We start from the raw sequence: 17,926 nt of genomic DNA, 5'->3' as shown, positions 1-17,926 counted from the left end.
GCTCATCGTGTTGCTTGGTACGTCATCATGGTAGTCAGCATGGGTAGCTTTGCTCGTGTTTGCTTACTCGCCCTGTGTTGTGCACTGGTGCACGTCGTTTCGGTGTCGTCGGACTGCTCCGATCCTGTGTCGTCCGATTTGTTTCAGTTTGGTAGATGTCCCCATCGATTTACTCGATGTGGCGGCACTCCGTCGTTTCCAGTTTCAAGTACAAGTGCTTTCTTTTTCGTTTTACTAGTAATCATGTTTTGTGTCGAGCGTTTTAGTGCTCCGCCTGGTTGTCCCGCTCATGTGGAATGGCTGACGCCCAGTGGTGTAACATGCTTCTGAGATTCTCGTTGACGGTCCGGGTGGCAATATTTCTGTGAGTGTGTTGTTTGGTATTTGTGTTTTGGCACGTGGGTCTCTTCATTTCACCTAGGGGGGCGTCCGATCATGGTGAGCCACGGTCTGCCTGGTGGGCTGGTGGGATCCAGCGCTTATTTGTATCGGTTCGCCTTGCGGGTGTTCGGTTTCCGTGTTTTGCTGGCTGGCCTTTGTGCGTCCCAGTAGGGTTCAGGACGGTGTTTTTTTGTGTTTCGTGAGCGGTTGTGTTTCACGCGTGATATTCAGGTTCAATCCCTGTGGGTTTTTTCAGGTTAGAGGCCTGTGGTTATTCAGGGTAGCGCCCTGTGGTTTTTCTATGTTAATTTTTGTTTGCGTATTGGTGACCGATTTGTTTGTGTGCTATCTGGTGTCCTCATGGATAGACTGCCCCTGTATCCGTAGGCGTGTTCAACGTTGCTGTTCTGCCATTCCTTCTTGTGGTTTTTCTTGTCTGAATTTTGGCTCCTAGTATTGCTGAGATGTTTGCGTCAGTCCTTGTTTCTTTCTTTCTGTGTGTGTATCTGTGAGTTTTCGTAGCCCCATCGGCTGCGTGATGGTTTTCCGGACAACTCCTGTGCTGTCAGATGACTGGTCACCCGGTTCAGCTGCCGCGGTCTTCGCCGTACCGTCGGTTTGCCTTGGCTTCGCACCAGGGCGAGGTGGTTGTTTTCCGGGGGCCCACGCCTGAAAGATGGCGGTTCCCTCTATGGGTGGGCCCAGTCTGTTTTCTTTCCACCCCTTTGCTTTGGCTTTTCCCCCGTTGTCCGGAGTTACTAATGTATCCTACTGTTTTGGCCCTGCGTATCTGCATGTGTATGTTGTTCACATTTGATTTCTTTTTCTCCTGTCTGTCTTCTCGTTTTGTTTTCTTCTCTCCCATCCTCAGGAGAGGATGCATTTTTTTTCATGTGGAAGTATGTTGTCCCTGCCCTTTTGGCACGTGTGTGCCCCTTTTGGCACGTTGGTGCGGACCGCGCGCGGACTGCGCCGGTTGGAGATTATCGTACATGTTCTTGTTGTTGTGCGCATGCTTGCATGCTGATCGTGCGCATTCTGGTTGTTTTCGGTGCCTTCTTCCTGAGACTCTCCTTGGAACAACAATGATTATCTGTCCTCTGAGTGTGGCGTACGTGTGATGGATGTATAAGAGTAATCGGAAGGGCTATCGTGCGAGGGGTTAAAACCCCCCGACGACAGTTTTCACGGAGCCATCATGGAGGTAAAACTAGAAGACCTCGCACGGAAAAAGCGAGAGCTGAAAACGGATTTCACAAATACGAGGAGAAATTTGACAGTGGAGTCAACGAATGAGGTGCCGAACCGAGATGACGTAAAGGCATGGAGAAGCCACTTGACGACAGTGTATGACGAGACCAAGAAGGTCATCATGGAGTACATGGAAGCGGTGGTGGTCACTGACTCTAGGAGACATGCTGGTCTCCAGAAGCAGTACAAGCAGCTGGAAGGCCAGTATTCCGATGCCATGGAATTGGCCAGGAGTGTGCTCATCAGGAGCAGCAGAGCGAGCCTGGCAGCGTCGACCAGGCAGACTCCCAGTCCCAAGCAATCGCCACTGAGAGGGGCAACGCCTTTACTGGCGTCAGTACGAGAGGAAAGCAGAGAAATTCTAGATCTGCGTGCGGCGCTCCAAAATGCACCGTTTCTTGGTCGCCAGCACGATGCGCGGGTTATGTTGCCCAGGGCTGCAGACTATGGAGAACGGGTGAAAGTAGAGCCGGACAGTCGTGTTGTAATGTTCAGTGGTCAGCGTGTGGGGGAACCTGCCGAACCCTTCCCGACCGTTGCCATGGCAACCGCGTCAGCACACGCGCCACCGCAAACGGATATGATCAACAGCAATGCATGCACCGCTTTATCTGCAGCAGCCGCAGAGTACCAGCCACGTAGTTCAGTGCTGCCAGCGTCATTTGCAACTATGACCACGGGCAGCAACGCTCCTGCTATAATTCAGGAACAAGGCTTCCTGATCCACGATCCTGCTGATCAAACACCTAGTATGATGTATGCAACGTATGGCAACAATAGTGCTAGGCCGCAGCAGGCATACATGTACCAACAACAACAACAGCAACCGCAGTGGAGTGCGAGCAATAGTGCAGTCATGTACAACTCACCTGTGTCTACTGGACCGTCGCACACCATCTCTACTGGAGCGTCACAGTACGGTGCGAGACCCAGCGCTGGCATGCAAGCACCCCGGGCCGCAGTATTCGCCCCAGTTCCGACATATGTCGGAGGCACCGCAGCTCGACCTGCGCCACGGACTGCTCCAGCGGCAGCTGCACAGATCAACATCGCCAGCAAGTTGAAGCGGATCGAAATTGCCGTGTTCATCGGAGAGAAGCGAAAATACGAGCGCTGGAAATCCGCTTTCAGCGTTTGTGTGGACCAGCAGCCGCTCTCCGCTGAATTCAAGCTGCTGCAGCTCCGACAGTACGTGGCGGGTGAGGCACTGGATGCCATCGAGAGTCTTGGCTACTCGGCAGCAGCATACGATGCTGCTCTGCGGCGGCTGGAGCGACGCTTCGGTGGGAGTCGCCGGCGCCTTGTGGTTAGGACGGAAGAGCTGGAACGATCTCCACCTATTCGAGCCGGTAGAGACCAGGACCTGGAGCGCTTTACCGATGTGCTCGACATGGCAGTGGTGACGTTAAAGGATTCCGGTATGCACACCGACCTAGGTACCGGCATTCTCTACCAGCGGATCCAGCAGAAGCTGCCAGTGAACTTGTTGGCCCGGTATCGCCACTGGATAGTACACCACCAAAAGGACGAATCGGTCGAGGTGCTGCTGGAGTGGCTGAATGCCGAGCCAGAAGTTCTTGCTGCCACCACGGAAACTATCGAAGGCATCAGCCAGCAGCATCACGTAAGAAGCCAATTGTCAACCAGCGGGACAAGTCGAAATCAGCCGACTCGGACGGCAACTGCTCACGACGCTGTGCAACCGCGCACGGCCACGTTCGTGACAGCTACAAACACCGCTGGCAATGTGCCGACCGCAAGGTCCAAATGCTGCAATGGTGGCGGGCACCCGATCTGGCGTTGCCCAGAGTTTGAGAAACAAACTGTAAGCCAGCGCTGGGCAGCAGCGAAGCGAAGCAAGTCATGCTATAGATGCCTTGCGACTGGACATAGGGGCAAGGATTGTCCACGGGACCGGGAGTGCGGTATCGACGGGTGCACGCAGCATCACCATCGCCTGCTGCACAGTGAGCCCCGTCAACCGCCTCCATCGTCGTTAACCCACGCCTCCGGAGAGACTGGAGCCATGCAGCCGGAGAACTTCAGTGCTGTCTCCCTCGGAAACAGCACGAAGGGAGAGGAGAATAGAGTACGGACGGTGACGTCGATTCGGACAGTTCCCTTTCAGCTATCCAACGGCAAGCGGTCGCTAACTGTTAACGCGCTGCTGGACGACGCCAGCACGCGCTCGTACATAGCGAGCAATGTTACGGCAGAACTCGGCCTGATTGGATCAAGTATGTCGCTGACCATCAGCAAGCTGAATGGACAGCAAGAGACCATTCACACTGTCCCAGTATCATGCACTCTGCGAAGTGTTGACGGAGCCACGTCGACGACTCTCCATGCGGGCACAATCGAGCAGCCAACAGGCAACATGGAAGTTGTAGACTGGCACCACCTGGGAAAGCAGTACGCACATCTAGCCAACGTTGAGTTTCCGCCGCTACCGTCGAAACGCCACATTGACGTGCTTATCGGTGCCGACTATCCGGAGCTTCACATGGCGTATGAAGAGCGCTCGGGTAACAGCCATGAGCCCGTGGCGCGTCGGACGGCATTAGGTTGGACCTACATCGGCCAAGTACAACCAGCACACCCAGCGGCGAGCTGCTGCTTCACAATGTTCAGCGACGGTGACCTACAGAGCAGCTTGAAGCGCCTGTGGGAAATCGAAGAAGTGAACAGCAGCACTACGAAATTCATGTCACGCGACGACAAGGTGGCAGAGCAGAAAGTTGCAGCGTCGTTGAAGGTGACGGACGGCCGCTACTGCGTTGGCATACCCTGGAAATCCGAACGTCCAGTCATGCCTGAAAGCCGAGCGAAGGCACTCGGCCGTCTGCACAGCTTGGAGAAGCGGCTGCGACGTGACTCAGCAGCAGCAACAGCGTACAGCGATGTCATCCGCAAGTACCTAGCCAACGGGTACATTCGATGAGTGCCTGACAACGAGTGTGGAGGTTCTGTAAACGAATGGTACCTTCCACACTTCGCCATCATCCGTGAAGATAAGGCCACCACGAAGACACGTGTGGTTTTCGACGCAGCTGGCATCAGCAATGGTGTAGCGCTGAACGATGTTATCAGTGCTGGTCCCAAGCTGCAGCAATCGCTACCGAAGGTACTCCTGCGCTTCCGGCAGAACAAGGTCGCCATCATCTGCGACATCCAGGAGATGTATCTCCAGATATCCCTGGCTCCGGAGGACAGGCCCTTCCATCGCTTTCTTTGGCGGAATAACGAGCAGGAACCGGCCAAATACGAGTTCAATCGAGTGGTCTTCGGTGTGAACGCGTCGCCTTTCCTAGCGCAGTACGCGGCTAGACACAATGCTCATCAGCACGCCGACAACTATCCTCATGCAGCGGAAACGGTCCTTGAGTCAACGTACATGGATGACTCCATGGACTCTGTTCGAAGCGATGAGGAAGGCGTTGAGCTCGTAAGGCAGCTGTCGGCGTTGTGGCACAAAGCCAGTATGCACCCGCGAAAATGGCTGCGCACCTCCACGGCGGTGTTGCAGACCATCCCGGAGGAGGATCGCGCTGAGGAGATCAACCTCACGAAGGGAGAGCTGCCGAATGTCAAGATACTGGGAGTCCTCTGGCTTGCCAAGGAGGACCAGTTCACGTTCCAGCTGCAGCTGTCGGAGATCGGCTCAAATCCTACGAAGCGCGCATTTCTCAGTGCACCAGCAAGTTTGTTTGATCCACTTGGACTCCTCGCACCGTACCTCGTGCAAGCAAAGGTCCTGCTGCAAGAGATGTGGCTTTGTGGAGCAGCATGGGATGAGCAACTGCCCCCAGCAATCGTCAAGAAGGTTCTCGGCTGGCTTGAACAGGTGACGGAGCTATCAACAGTACGTGTACCACGCTGCCTGACGGCCACGGGACGCACAGCAATCAGCAGCCAGCTTCACGTGTTCTCAGATGCGTCCGAGGTCGCATACGGAGCAGTCGCGTATCTGGTCAGTCACTATGACACTGGAGAATCGACAGCACGGTTCGTCGCAAGCAAGGTCTGTGTGGCACCAGTGACTGCTGTCAGCGTTCCGCGGCTTGAGCTAATGGCGGCGACAACCGGAGCAACGATCGCCACATCATCCGCCGAGTCACTGAACCTCGACCCCGAGCAACGACGCTATGGTCGGACAGCAGCAATGTTCTGCACTGGATCACCAACTACAGCCGCACCTTCAAGCAGTTTGTGGCTAGTCGAGTGGGCGAGATTCAACGGCAAACCAATCCTACCCAGTGGCGGTACGTGCCCACCGCGCTCAATCCAGCCGACCTGGTCTCTCGAGGAATGTCAGTGCAAGAGTTGGCGGGAAGCAGTTTATGGTGGAACGGTCCCGGCTTCTTGGGTGCCGCTGAAAGTGAATGGCCTGTTCAGCCAGAATTGAAGCCCTGTCCGTCAACTCTGGAGTTGAAGAAAGACAATCAACCGACGGACGAGTCCATCGAGCTGACTGCGGTGACCGTCGACCAATGCCACAGCGAGCTGAATCGTCTAGAGCCAAGCCGCTACTCCGACTGGGTACGAATGTGCCGTGTTCATGCTTGGTGTGTGCAATTCGCTACGAATTGCTCAGTACCACCCGCACAACGAGAGTTTGACGAATTATCGCCACCAGCGATCCGAGACTCTGAGGAGTTCTTCATCAAGCGAGCGCAGCAACAGTCGCTACCAGAGTATGCTGCAGTTAAGGCAGGCAAGCCGATCCCTGCAACCAGCAAGCTGGTCTCGCTCAAGCCAATGATTGACAACGCTGGCCTTCTACGCGTCGGAGGTCGACTACAGCATGCAGACTTCTTGACTGCAGAACAACGCAATCCGATCGTCCTACCAAGAGGGGATCATGTGACACAGCTGATTGTCAAGGCATGTCACGAACGAGGATATCACGCGTTCGGTGTCAGCCGTACGCTAGCCGAACTCTCGTCGCGCTACTGGATCGTCGCTGGCCGCGAAGAGGTGCGAGCTTGGAAAGCCAAGTGTGCGAGGTGCGCCCGGAACCGTACGAAGCCGGCAATGCAGGTGATGGCGCCTCTACCTAAGGTCCGAGTCAGCCTGCCGCTACGCGCATTCGGCCGAGTCTCCGTAGACTACGCTGGACCGTTTATGACGAAGCAGGGTCACGGCAAGACACAACACAAGCGGTACCTGTGCTTGTTCACCTGCTTGCAGACGAGAGCAGTGCATCTCGAGCTGTCATACGCGTTGACAACGGACTCGTTCCTGCAGGCGTACGTACGCTTCACCAATCGACGGGGAGTACCGATCGACGTCATCTCCGACAATGGCACGAATTTCGTCGGCGCCACCAATGAGCTTGCTCAGCTAGTCAAGCAGCTTGATGCAGAGGCGATTCAGCGGCAGACAGTGGATCAGCAGACTAGCTGGCGTTTCAACCCTCCAGCAGCACCACATTTCGGCGGAGTGGCATGGGGCGTTAGTGAAATCGGCAAAGCGTGCTATCTCGGCGATTCTGAAGAACGCGGAGGTCACAGACGAGGAGCTATTGTCTGCTATCGTCGGCGCGGAGGCGCTCATGAACTCACGGCAACTGTCCTACGTGTCGGCAGATGGTCGTGACCCAACTCCGCTAACGCCCAATCATTTCATGTATGGCCAAATCGGTACTCGGTTCGCACCTGCAGGAGTGGACGAGAGCGAGTTCAACCCTCGGCAACGCTGGCGTGTAGTGCAAGAACTCGTGCTGCACTTTTGGCGGAGATGGATGCAGGAAGTCGTGCCAGAGCTGAACCGGCGACTCAAGAGGAGGACGGCCGAGACAGACCTCAAGGTCGACGACATCGTTCTAGTGACATCCCAAGACAACCCACGGGGCACTTGGCCAATGGGTCGCGTCACCGAAGTGCACCCTGGTCCAGACGGACACGTGCGAGTTGTGAAGGTCAAGGTGGGCGACAAGACCTACACCCTCCCAATCGTGCGTCTTTGTAAGCTGTTCTGTGAGTAGCTCCTTGTTTGCCTATTTCAGAACAATAATCAATTTTCGAATTTTTTGGTCACTGTGAATTTCGGCACAGTGAGAAGGGAGAGAAATGTTTAGAAGAGTATCTCTTTGTCGTTGTTACTATAATCGAGTGGCACATTCGCACTACAATTCTACGAGTGCTAGTTTGAAATTACGTTATGAATTTGAGCAATTGTTACGCAGGTACGAACAATTAGTATTTACATACTCACCGGTTTTCGTTTCGGAGTCCCGCGCTGTGACTCAGCTAATTTCTATTTCGTTTGCCTTGTATTGTCTGACTAGGGGCGCTGTCACCCCGTCAGGTGCGAGCACCCTTGGACAGAAGCACTTCACGACACAAGTGTTCATTTTCGTTTTCCTCTTCTGCTTCTGTTGCACAGTTTGAACTAACTTTGAATGTGTGCTTTTTTCGTACTCTGCTCTCGATCGAACCATGCGCGGACCGATCTCCAGCTCCATGCATAATTATTTATCTCCCGTTGCCATGACTGGCATTAGTACGCGTTCTGTACTCACTCGCTGCTTGGCACGCTTGCAGCGCGTCTTTTTTCTGTTGCAACCCAGTGCCTGCGTGCACAGTACGGGATTTGCGATGCCACATCAGCGTTGGTGTGTCGTTGTGCTTCGTTGTTGTTTTGTTCTTTGCGGAGTGTGGTCGTTAAAACTGAGCAAGAACGGGTCGGGTCGTTGACAAGGCGTGGTTTCGATGTGCATGCCCTCCTGTCAACTCCAAACTACTGCCTATGGCCTTGGCTGCATTGATGCCTCTTAGGAGACGCTAAACAGTTTTGGTTGAGACATACCGAAAGGTTGAAAAGGCTGTGGGACATGATTGACCCTGTGGCATGGTGAGCACAAGGGGTCTATCAGCATCAGTCACAACTGTACTGAAGGCTGTTGCAACAACCTCCACATCACACGGCTCAATACGTTGGCGAGTTTGAGATGTTGCAGTGTTGATGACATGCCACAGTTTGCGTGGATTGCGACTATGTTTAACACTTTGGGTTTGGAAATTCTCATTGCGTTTCCTACGATAAGCATTTCGTGCAGCCGCACGGGCACACCTGAATGCAAAGTAGAACTAGGTGCTGTCCTTGTCCTGCTGTTAGCTCAAAGTAGAGCTGCTGTTAGCTCAAAGTAGAGCTGCTGTTAGCTCAATGTGGAGCTGCAATGCTAAATGGATGTAAGATGGAGCAAGGCGGAGCCGCAGTAAATAGCTACATACCACCAGTTGTGAGAGCTGACCCGATTAGTGGGTACGGTAATTATAATGATGGTGTGAATAAATTGGATAGGGAAGGATGGTGGGAAAAGAAACACTGCTGAAGCACGATCCGTTGTCTGGAAGAGCACAACAGGGTAAGCAAGATTTGTTTTTCTTTTCAGCAAAACGGGCTGGTGCCATTTGTGATTACGCAGCAAAACAAAGCGCATGACGTCAGTCTTGAATGCAGTACAAAGCAATGCAGTGCGCTGTGTGCGCTAGTTCGGATTGTTGCTAACAAATACTAGCACAGCTAGCACCCCATTAGCCCCATCCCCCACATAAACAAGTCAACAAAGAGGCATCTTTGGATTGAGGAGTTCTGGTTTTGAAACAACTGGTTTGAAGCTCAAAGTAGAGCTGCTGTTAGCTCAGAGCAGAGCTGCTGTTAGCCCAGAGCAGAGCTGGCGTTAGCTCAAAGTAGAACTGTGGTTAGCGCAAAGTAGAGCTGCTGTTAGCTCAAAGTAGAGCTGCTGTTAGCTCAAAGTAGAAAACCACTGACATGGTCACATTCGTCTATTGCTTGCGAGAAAACTGTTGTTCTTCTTGGAAAACATTTTCCAGTTGTGCATGTATTATTGTGCGTACAACTGATGAACACAAGACCTGGGACACATGCACAGGACTTTGTACACCCGCACAATCTTTCTTTTCTGTTCATACACTAACAAGGATGTACCTGGGTTAACCTGACTTACATTATCCTTTGGGTCCAATGAATGTCCGGAATTAAGTAGATATTCTGCTACGGAAACATGTCCACCCAATGCTGCATAGTGTAATGGTGTGCTACCACGCTGGAAGTAGCATTGTTAATGAATGCAAACCAAGTACATAAAAACACACACAACAGAACAACAAGGACAGTCAAGGCTTGTTTGCTGTACAAACACACATAAACATACACAAATACACACACATACACATGCTGATTCCCACACACATAAATTAATACGCATATGCATGAATACACACACGCACGCTCACGCACACACACACACACACACACACACACACACACACACACACACACACACACACACACACACACACACACACACACACACACACACACACACAAACACACACACACAACTATGCATGCGCAAAAACACACACAAAGACACACACAAACAAACAAACAAACACAGTTAGTGGGCAAAGGTAACAAAGGCAATGGCATAGGGATTTCTGGATCATTATCAATGAAGATTTCTTTGGGAATTGATGAACAATTTCCTTGGAGACAAGAATGCAATTTTCAGTAGTATACTTTCATGCCTGCTCATCAGGTGAAATACAGGCAAAATCCAATCCACAAGGCATGGCGCATGTTGTGTGTGAGTGTGTGCGCTCGTGCGTGTCCACGAATGTTGAGCACACACACGCAGGCGTACACACGTGTGTGCGCGCATGAGAGCATGCCGTTTACTTTGCATATGCATGCTACTGCAGGTGTGCGTATGTGACGTATTTGTGTGGGCAAGGTGTACTTGTTTGTGAGGGTGAGTACGTCACTCTCTCTCTCTCTCTCTCTCTCTCTCTCTTTCTTCCTCTCTTTCTCTCTCTGTCTCTCTCTCTCTCTCTTACTCTTTTCTCTCTCTCTCTCTCTCTCTCTCTCTCTCTCTCTCTCTCTCTCTCTCTCTCTCTCTCTCTCTCTCTCTCTCTCTCTCTCTCTCTCTCTCTCTCTCTCTCTCTCTCTCTCTCTCTCTCTCTCTCTCTCTCTCTCTCTCTCTCTGTCTCTCTCTGTCTCTCTCCCCTCTCCCTCTTTCTTTCTCTCACACTCTCTATTCCTTTCTTGATATCGAACGTATTTACCATAGATCACTACGTATAATTATTATTGAGCTTTCTATTTTTTATCCGCGCTCTGTTCGTGATGTTCATCCATTTTCCAGTATTATTTTTCTAGTTTTATTGTGAGTTCACACAATGACGTCCGGTCACCATTTTGTCCATGTGCACTTGGTCGCGAGCCTTGATACCTTTTCTTTTGCTCTTTTAGTTTTAGTTCTTCTTGTGCAAAATCAAGTAATTGGTCCAATGTCGAGTGGGCTGTGAGTGTTTGCAAAGTATGTCCATTTGTCCATGGCAGGCAGGGACCTGAAGGTGTCTGAATGCCTTGATAGGATCCGGGCACTGCAACCAGCAACCGGCACCAGAGTGGGTGCAGTGTCCGCAGCTGCCACATGGGTGCAAGACAGTATTGCCACGCCATCACCGCGGCTTTGCCACCATTGTGGAGAACCGGGCCACTTCAAAAGGCATTGCCCGAAGCTATCCCGAGCAGAGCATGTTTCAAAGCACACCCACCCACCCACCCACCCACCCACCCACCCTCCCACCCACCCACGCACGCACGCACGCACGCACGCAAGCAAGCACGCACGCACGCACGCACGCACCTTGAACCTTGAAACCGCCACCTAAAGGTGATGCAGTGCCTCAAAGAGGCAAGGAGGGCAGAGTTACTTCTTGCATTTGTGTTGAGCCAGGTACTGGAGACGTGTGAACTTCCGAGAGCAGGTCGGGCATGGGATGGTGCGGCGCTCGGAGCCAGAGCTGCATGTTCTGCGGTTGGAGTTGCAGTTGTGCCGGCGGTGCCCAGCTTTGCTCCGGAAACAGCGGTCACAGGTGTGGCAGTGGTAATGATATTGGCTGAAATCAGGTGGGCGAGGTGCAACGATCTCTGGAACTGGAGCGTCACCAAGACTGGGAGAGCAGCTGTGCACAGCAAATCCACCTCGGCTAGCAAACCAACGATGGCACGTTTCGCACAACACAGCACCGGCCTGTTCATGGATCGGCTTCAGTCCCTCTTCCCTGCATTTGTGCCGCCGAAGTCCGCTTTCACTGGCGAAGAGTCGCTCACAGATCGCACAACACACTGACTTGGCTGTCGTTTCAAGGCGTAAGCGCCGTGCAACAATAGCATCCGAGATGGACTGGATTCACTTGCCACGTTCAGCTGCAAGGTGGTACCAACCGGTGTATAGACCGAACGCCTTGAGGTCATCGCGTACCACATCACGCCATCGACGCCTGGGGCCATGAGCAGGGCGTGGAGTATGGAGCCACGAGAACAACACTGCCTTTGGAAGTCGATGGTCGTCCATCCTGGCAATGTGGCCAAGCCACTGCAGCCGTCGACGGGCAACCATGTCAGCAACTGGCTCTGTAGCGCACATTCTATGCAGCGAGGCAGATGACAGGTGGTCCTCCCACTGTTTGGAACGCGAGATGCCGAGAATGACACGAACGCAGCGGTTGTGGAATTGTTCAAGGCGACGTATGTCGGCACGCAACAGTGTCCAGTTCTCAGCCCCGTGCAACAGCACAGACAGCACACAGCATGTGTACGTGTGTTGTTTTGTCTTGGATGTTAGTGAAGTGTTCCGAAAAAATGACGAGTAGAGGCTACCAAAGGCCTTAGATGCAGCAGCCATGCGGTTGGACACATCGGTGTGGCATCGTCTGTCTGGTCTTACGACTGAGCCGAGATATGTGAACTAGCTGACATGCTGGATGGCATTGCCTTGTACGCTTAGCGGGGTACGGTCACTGTCGTTGATCTGATGCCCAACAGCCATGAACACTGTCTTTGCCATGTTGAGAGACAGCCCGAATGCTCCACTGACCTCCGCAAATATCTCAAGCATACGCTGAGCATCCGAGTGGCTGGGTGCAAACAAGGCTGCATCATCAGCAAACTCACCATCTGTGATGACTGTTATAGATTGATCTATTATTAATATTAGTCGTACGATCTACGTTCTGCTACGTGTGTCGTTCTACGTGTGTTCTACGTGTGTCGTTCTACGCTCCTTTGATGCATGCATGACGAAGAGTGACAATGTCTTACCTCATTATGAATCAGTCTTCTTCTGCATTACGTCTGCATGGCTGACGTGTGTCTTACTTTGGTACGAGCTGACGAGGCCTATACTGTCGTGTCATAGCGCCATTATTGCCACGACAGCACTGACGTGTCTCTGCTGCTTATCTCTCCATGATTGCCATTTTACATGTTCACTTCTAAATTATCCTAGAACAAACCAGATGGTGTTTCCTGCTGTGGTATACGCGAGTTGCATGGAATGAATCTTGCGTGCGTACGTTATAACAATTGGCGACGAAGATGAGCGTTTGTAGTAACCTGAGCACAGCCCACAAGCTTCCAGTTTTCGAATACCGGGGCACGCCAGCAGAAGTGTCCTCTCGCTGGAAGAAATGGCTACGAAGCTTTACGTACATGGCTGAAGGCCAAGGGATTACGGATCACAAACGGCTGAAAAATTTATTGCTGCATACTGCCGGAACACAGGTTCAGGACTTATTCGAAGACCTCGAAGATCCACAGGCGTCGGCTCTGCCTGCGGATGACAACGAGTACAAGGTTACGTTACGGAAACTGAACGAACATTTCAAGGCCGCACCACATCCTGTATACGAGCGTCACGTGCTGCGCCAGATGACCTTTGCTAAGAATGAGTCGGTGAGTCAGTTTGTTGTAAGATTACGCGTCCAGGCCCGCTTGTGTGATTTTGGTACCGCTTGTGACGACATGATTCGAGACCATGTGGTGTCATGCATTGTGAATGTCGAGTTGAAAAAGAAGTTGTTATCAGATCCAAAACTAACTTTGGGTACGTGTCTAGAAATTGCAGCTTTGTTTGAGGCAACCCAGCAACAAGCTTCGTCTATGGGTTCCGCTGCTGCTATGAGTACGCCATCAGAAGTCCACGGTCTCTCTCGTAAGCACTCTGTGTCGCAGAAACAACAGAAACAACATTTCAAGTCGTCAGGTAAAACGGATCGTGCACGTAAACCTGAGAGAGTGTCTGTTTCTGCTTCTACTTCCTCTGAGCGTCTCTGTTTTAGGTGTGGCAAGGCTGGTCATTTCGGTCGGGATCCGAGTTGCCCGGCGCGTGGCAAAACCTGCAGCAAGTGTCAGCGTCGTGGGCATTTCGCTTCCTGCTGCAATTCACAGTCGACGTCCCACATTTCGTCCGAGCCAGAGTCACTGTTCGACTCTTTCAGCATTGGGGCTCTCACCGACGATGTGTCACCTACAGATAAGTGTCAGCCTAAGTCTAAGTCTCATCCTCCCATGATGATTGATGTATGCGTTAATGATGTAGTCTGTCCTATGGAAGTCGACACTGGTGCTGAAGTTTCAGTATTCCCTAGTTCTGTCTGGAAGGAGCAGTTTTCCAATGTGTGTCTGCATAAGTCTCGTGCGTCTCTGCATTCGTATGGTGGTAGTTCCCTATCTGTAGTGGGTGAATGCATTGTCGATGTACGTTACGAGTCTCACCAGTTTCGAGACACCATCATTGTTGTAGAGGGTAGTGGTCAGCCCCTGTTTGGTCGGAACTGGATGTCCCACGTCATTATAGACTGGTCAAATTTTCGTAATGCACAGGTCAATGCATTGTCGCTAGATAGTCTATTGCGTCAGTTCCCTACCGTATTTCAAGAGGGTTTGGGCACTATTAAGGGTCAGTCTGCCAAGATCCAGCTTCAAGGGTCACCCACCCCCAAGAGTTGCCGTTCCCGTCCTGTCCCGTACGCCGTCCGCACTAAGGTTGAAGCTGAGTTGTTGCGTCTAGAGGGGGAGGGGATCATCAAGCCGGTCTCTAACGCTGATTGGGCATCCCCCGTGGTGGTTGTAAAAAAGAAAAACAACACCATCCGCTTATGTGCAGATTTTAAAGTGTCTATCAACAAGCACATTGAAGCTAACCAACATCCCATTCCCAACCCGAGTGATTTGTTATCGCAATTATCTGGTGGATCTGTATTTTCCAAATTAGATCTCAGCCAAGCTTATGCTCAGCTACCGCTCGACGACGACAGTAGGCGCTATTGTGTCATCGCTACGCACAAGGGTTTGTACGAATTCACGAGACTACCCTTCGGCGCCAGCTCAGCTCCGTCAATCTGGCAGAAGGCCATCGAGCAGGTTCTACAAGGTCTAGAAGGTGTCGTTGTCTATTTCGACGATATTCTCATTTGTGGTAACACCCAGCAACAACACGACGAGCGTCTACGAGCAGTCCTCCGTCGTTTCGCTGAGACAGGGCTGCGGTTGCGTCGTGAGAAATGTGAGATTGGTAAGCCACAAGTTAGTTACCTTGGGTTTACATTGTCGAAGGCTGGTCTACAGCCCAGTCGGGATAAGGTTTTGAGTATTCAGAATGCCCCGAGGCCCCATGATGTATCTACCTTGCGTTCGTTTCTGGGGCTCGTGAATTTCTTTGGGCGGTTTATCCCCAATTGCTCCTCGCTGTTACAACCCCTGAACGAGTTGTTAAAGAAGGATGTAGTCTTTAATTGGACGGATGCATGTCAGTCGGCGTTTGCCAAAGTTAAAGAGTTTCTCATCGCCGATCCTGTTATGGCCCATTATGATGTTACCTTACCACTGATCTTAGAGTGTGATGCATCCCCTGCTGGTATTGGTGCTGCTCTTCTACATGTCATGCCGGACCAGTCTGTTCGGCCAGTTGTATATGTGTCACGTGCTTTGTCCAAAGCAGAGAGTCATTACAGCCAGATTGAGCGAGAGGCGTTAGCTATCGTGTTTGCTGTTCGTCGTTTACACCAGTACATCTACGGTCGTAAGTTCATTCTGCGCACCGACCATAAGCCTCTAATCAAGATCTTCGGCGAGCACGAGTCGTTAAGTAAGACGTCTGCATCCCGTCTACAGCGCTGGGCCGTGATTCTCGCTGAGTACGACTACGTCATTGAGCATATTCCAGGTAAAGAAAATGTGCTAGCAGATTGTCTGTCTCGTCTGCCTTTGCCATTGTCTGCTGCTGAAATGTCTGCAATTGTTAGTGCAGTCAGCAGCCATGCATTTGACCCCTGCGAGTTAATGCCTCTACAGAGTTCGGATGTTGCCAAGGCTAGCAAATACGATTCTGACATTTCGTTAGTAATGTCCTACACGCTGCATGGTTGGCCTGCTACAGTTCCCGACAGGTTAGTGCCGTATAGCCGCATCCGGAATGACCTAAGTATTGAGCATGGTTGTTTGCTGTGGGGTTCCCGCGTCATTATTCCAGTTCAGTTTAGACGCCACTTATTAGAGGAACTGCATTCTTCACATGCCGGCGTGTCTCGAATGAAGAGTGTGGCACGAAGCATTTTCTGGTGGCCAGGCTTAGATGCCGATATCGAACGATTAGCCGCCGATTGCAGTCTTTGTCAGGAGAGCTCTAATCTGCCCCGCAAGGACTCTGTCCACCATTGGGCATACCCCAATGCTGCTTTTGAGCGTGTGCATCTTGATTTTGCTGAGTTCGAGTCGCAACAGTTTCTGGTCATAGTTGATGCATTCTCTAAGTGGATTGATGTATACGAGCTTGGTTCCTCCGCTACGACTACTAAAACAGTGAACTGTTTGCTACGGTTCATCAGTACATTTGGTATTCCTAGAGTACTAGTATCTGATAACGGCCCACAATTTGCCTCTGGCGAGTTTGCTGCTTTCTGTGCTCAGAATGGTATTAAGCATCATCGTACACCGCCCTATCATCCCGCCAGCAACGGACAGTGTGAGCGGATGGTGCAAGAGCTGAAGAAGGCTTTGCGAGCAAGGCCTCACCATGTGTCTGTATGTGTGCAAGTGTCTCGCTTTCTTTTCGATTACAGAAACACGCCGCACAGCGCTACCAAGCAGAGTCCCGCGAGTATTCTATTGAAGAAAGCCCCGACCACGCGTTTGGCGCTGCTGCAACCAAGTTTCGCCACGGCTATGCAGCAGGCCCATGAACTCGATAGTACTGCGTCTCGTGAGTTCACAGTGAATGCACCAGTGTGGGTGTACAATGCTCGTCCCGGCTCTAAGCCGAAGTGGCTAGAAGGTTTAGTATGCAAACGACTCAGTACGATGACCTATTCTGTGATGGTAGGAGGAGTCGTCCGAAAAGTGCACATCGATCACTTGAAGTCAAGAACAGCGGAGTCTGCTAGTTTATCGGCCGAGTCCGACGCCATTCCGACAGTGTCTACGCCGAGTGTTACTCCGACAGTCGCTACAGCAACGCCGACTCCTGAGTTACCAGCTTCACCGCCGGCTCAGTCGTCTCCTGTCATTGATACAGCAGCTACTACTATGCCTAGTACACCTATTACTGCTACGCCTAGTATGTCTACTACTGCTGCTACTCCTGTTAGTATGCCTGATACAGTTCAAGTCGCTACTCCTGTTAGTATGCCTGATGTGTCAGTGCCTGTTTCGTCAACTCCAGTGTCACCGCGCTATCCGTCAAGAATGCGCCGTGCCCCTGATCGCTTAAATTTGTGAGTATTGAGTGACTATCTTAGCGTTAGTCATGAGTGACTCGCCTAGCAATCCTGACATTGCCTTAGAGTGTCCTATTCCACTATTTGTCTGTAATAGCATAGTATTGTATCATAGTTAGTCGGATATAAGGATTTGCTCTTGTATATAGTTGTTTGGATGCATTTTGATTATATATGCATTATTGCTAGTCCCACTTCACTACTTCTTTAAGGAAGGAGGATTGTTATAGATTGATCTATTATTAATATTAGTCGTACGATCTACGTTCTGCTACGTGTGTCGTTCTACGTGTGTTCTACGTGTGTCGTTCTACGCTCCTTTGATGCATGCATGACGAAGAGTGACAATGTCTTACCTCATTATGAATCAGTCTTCTTCTGCATTACGTCTGCATGGCTGACGTGTGTCTTACTTTGGTACGAGCTGACGAGGCCTATACTGTCGTGTCATAGCGCCATTATTGCCACGACAGCACTGACGTGTCTCTGCTGCTTATATCTCCATGATTGCCATTTTACATGTTCACTTCTAAATTATCCTAGAACAAACCAGATGGTGTTTCCTGCTGTGGTATACGCGAGTTGCATGGAATGAATCTTGCGTGCGTACGTTATAACAATGACCATATCATTACCACGCTTAGATCTCTTGAAAAGCTGACCATCGGCACAGGTACGGAGTGGAAAACCAGACACACACACAC

The 17,926-nt window shown here is 51.4% G+C and overlaps 2 protein-coding genes across 2 annotated transcripts; both read left to right on the top strand.

Annotated features, from left to right (window-relative positions):
- The first annotated feature begins 1,579 nt into the window (after window positions 1-1,579).
- Window positions 1,580-7,230, top strand: LOC135827076 (uncharacterized). The gene is made up of 3 exons (XM_065339600.1): window positions 1,580-4,560; window positions 4,693-5,942; window positions 6,227-7,230. The coding sequence occupies exons 1-3, from the start codon at window positions 1,580-1,582 to the stop codon at window positions 7,228-7,230; spliced, it is 5,235 nt and encodes a 1,744-aa protein (XP_065195672.1).
- Window positions 7,231-12,634: 5,404 nt separating this feature from the next.
- Window positions 12,635-17,223, top strand: LOC135827629 (uncharacterized protein K02A2.6-like). Its single transcript, XM_065340095.1, has 2 exons — window positions 12,635-13,401; window positions 13,788-17,223. Exons 1-2 carry the CDS (start codon window positions 13,394-13,396, stop codon window positions 17,221-17,223), a joined length of 3,444 nt encoding a protein of 1,147 aa, XP_065196167.1. The 5' UTR covers window positions 12,635-13,393.
- The last annotated feature ends 703 nt before the right edge of the window (window positions 17,224-17,926 follow it).

The sequence above is a fragment of the Sycon ciliatum genome, chromosome 11 (assembly GCF_964019385.1).
Source record: "Sycon ciliatum chromosome 11, ocSycCili1.1, whole genome shotgun sequence".
Classification (NCBI taxonomy): Eukaryota; Metazoa; Porifera; class Calcarea; order Leucosolenida; family Sycettidae; genus Sycon; species Sycon ciliatum.
The sequence above is the reverse complement of the archived record's forward strand: the minus strand, read 5'-3'. Positions and strand labels throughout refer to the sequence as shown.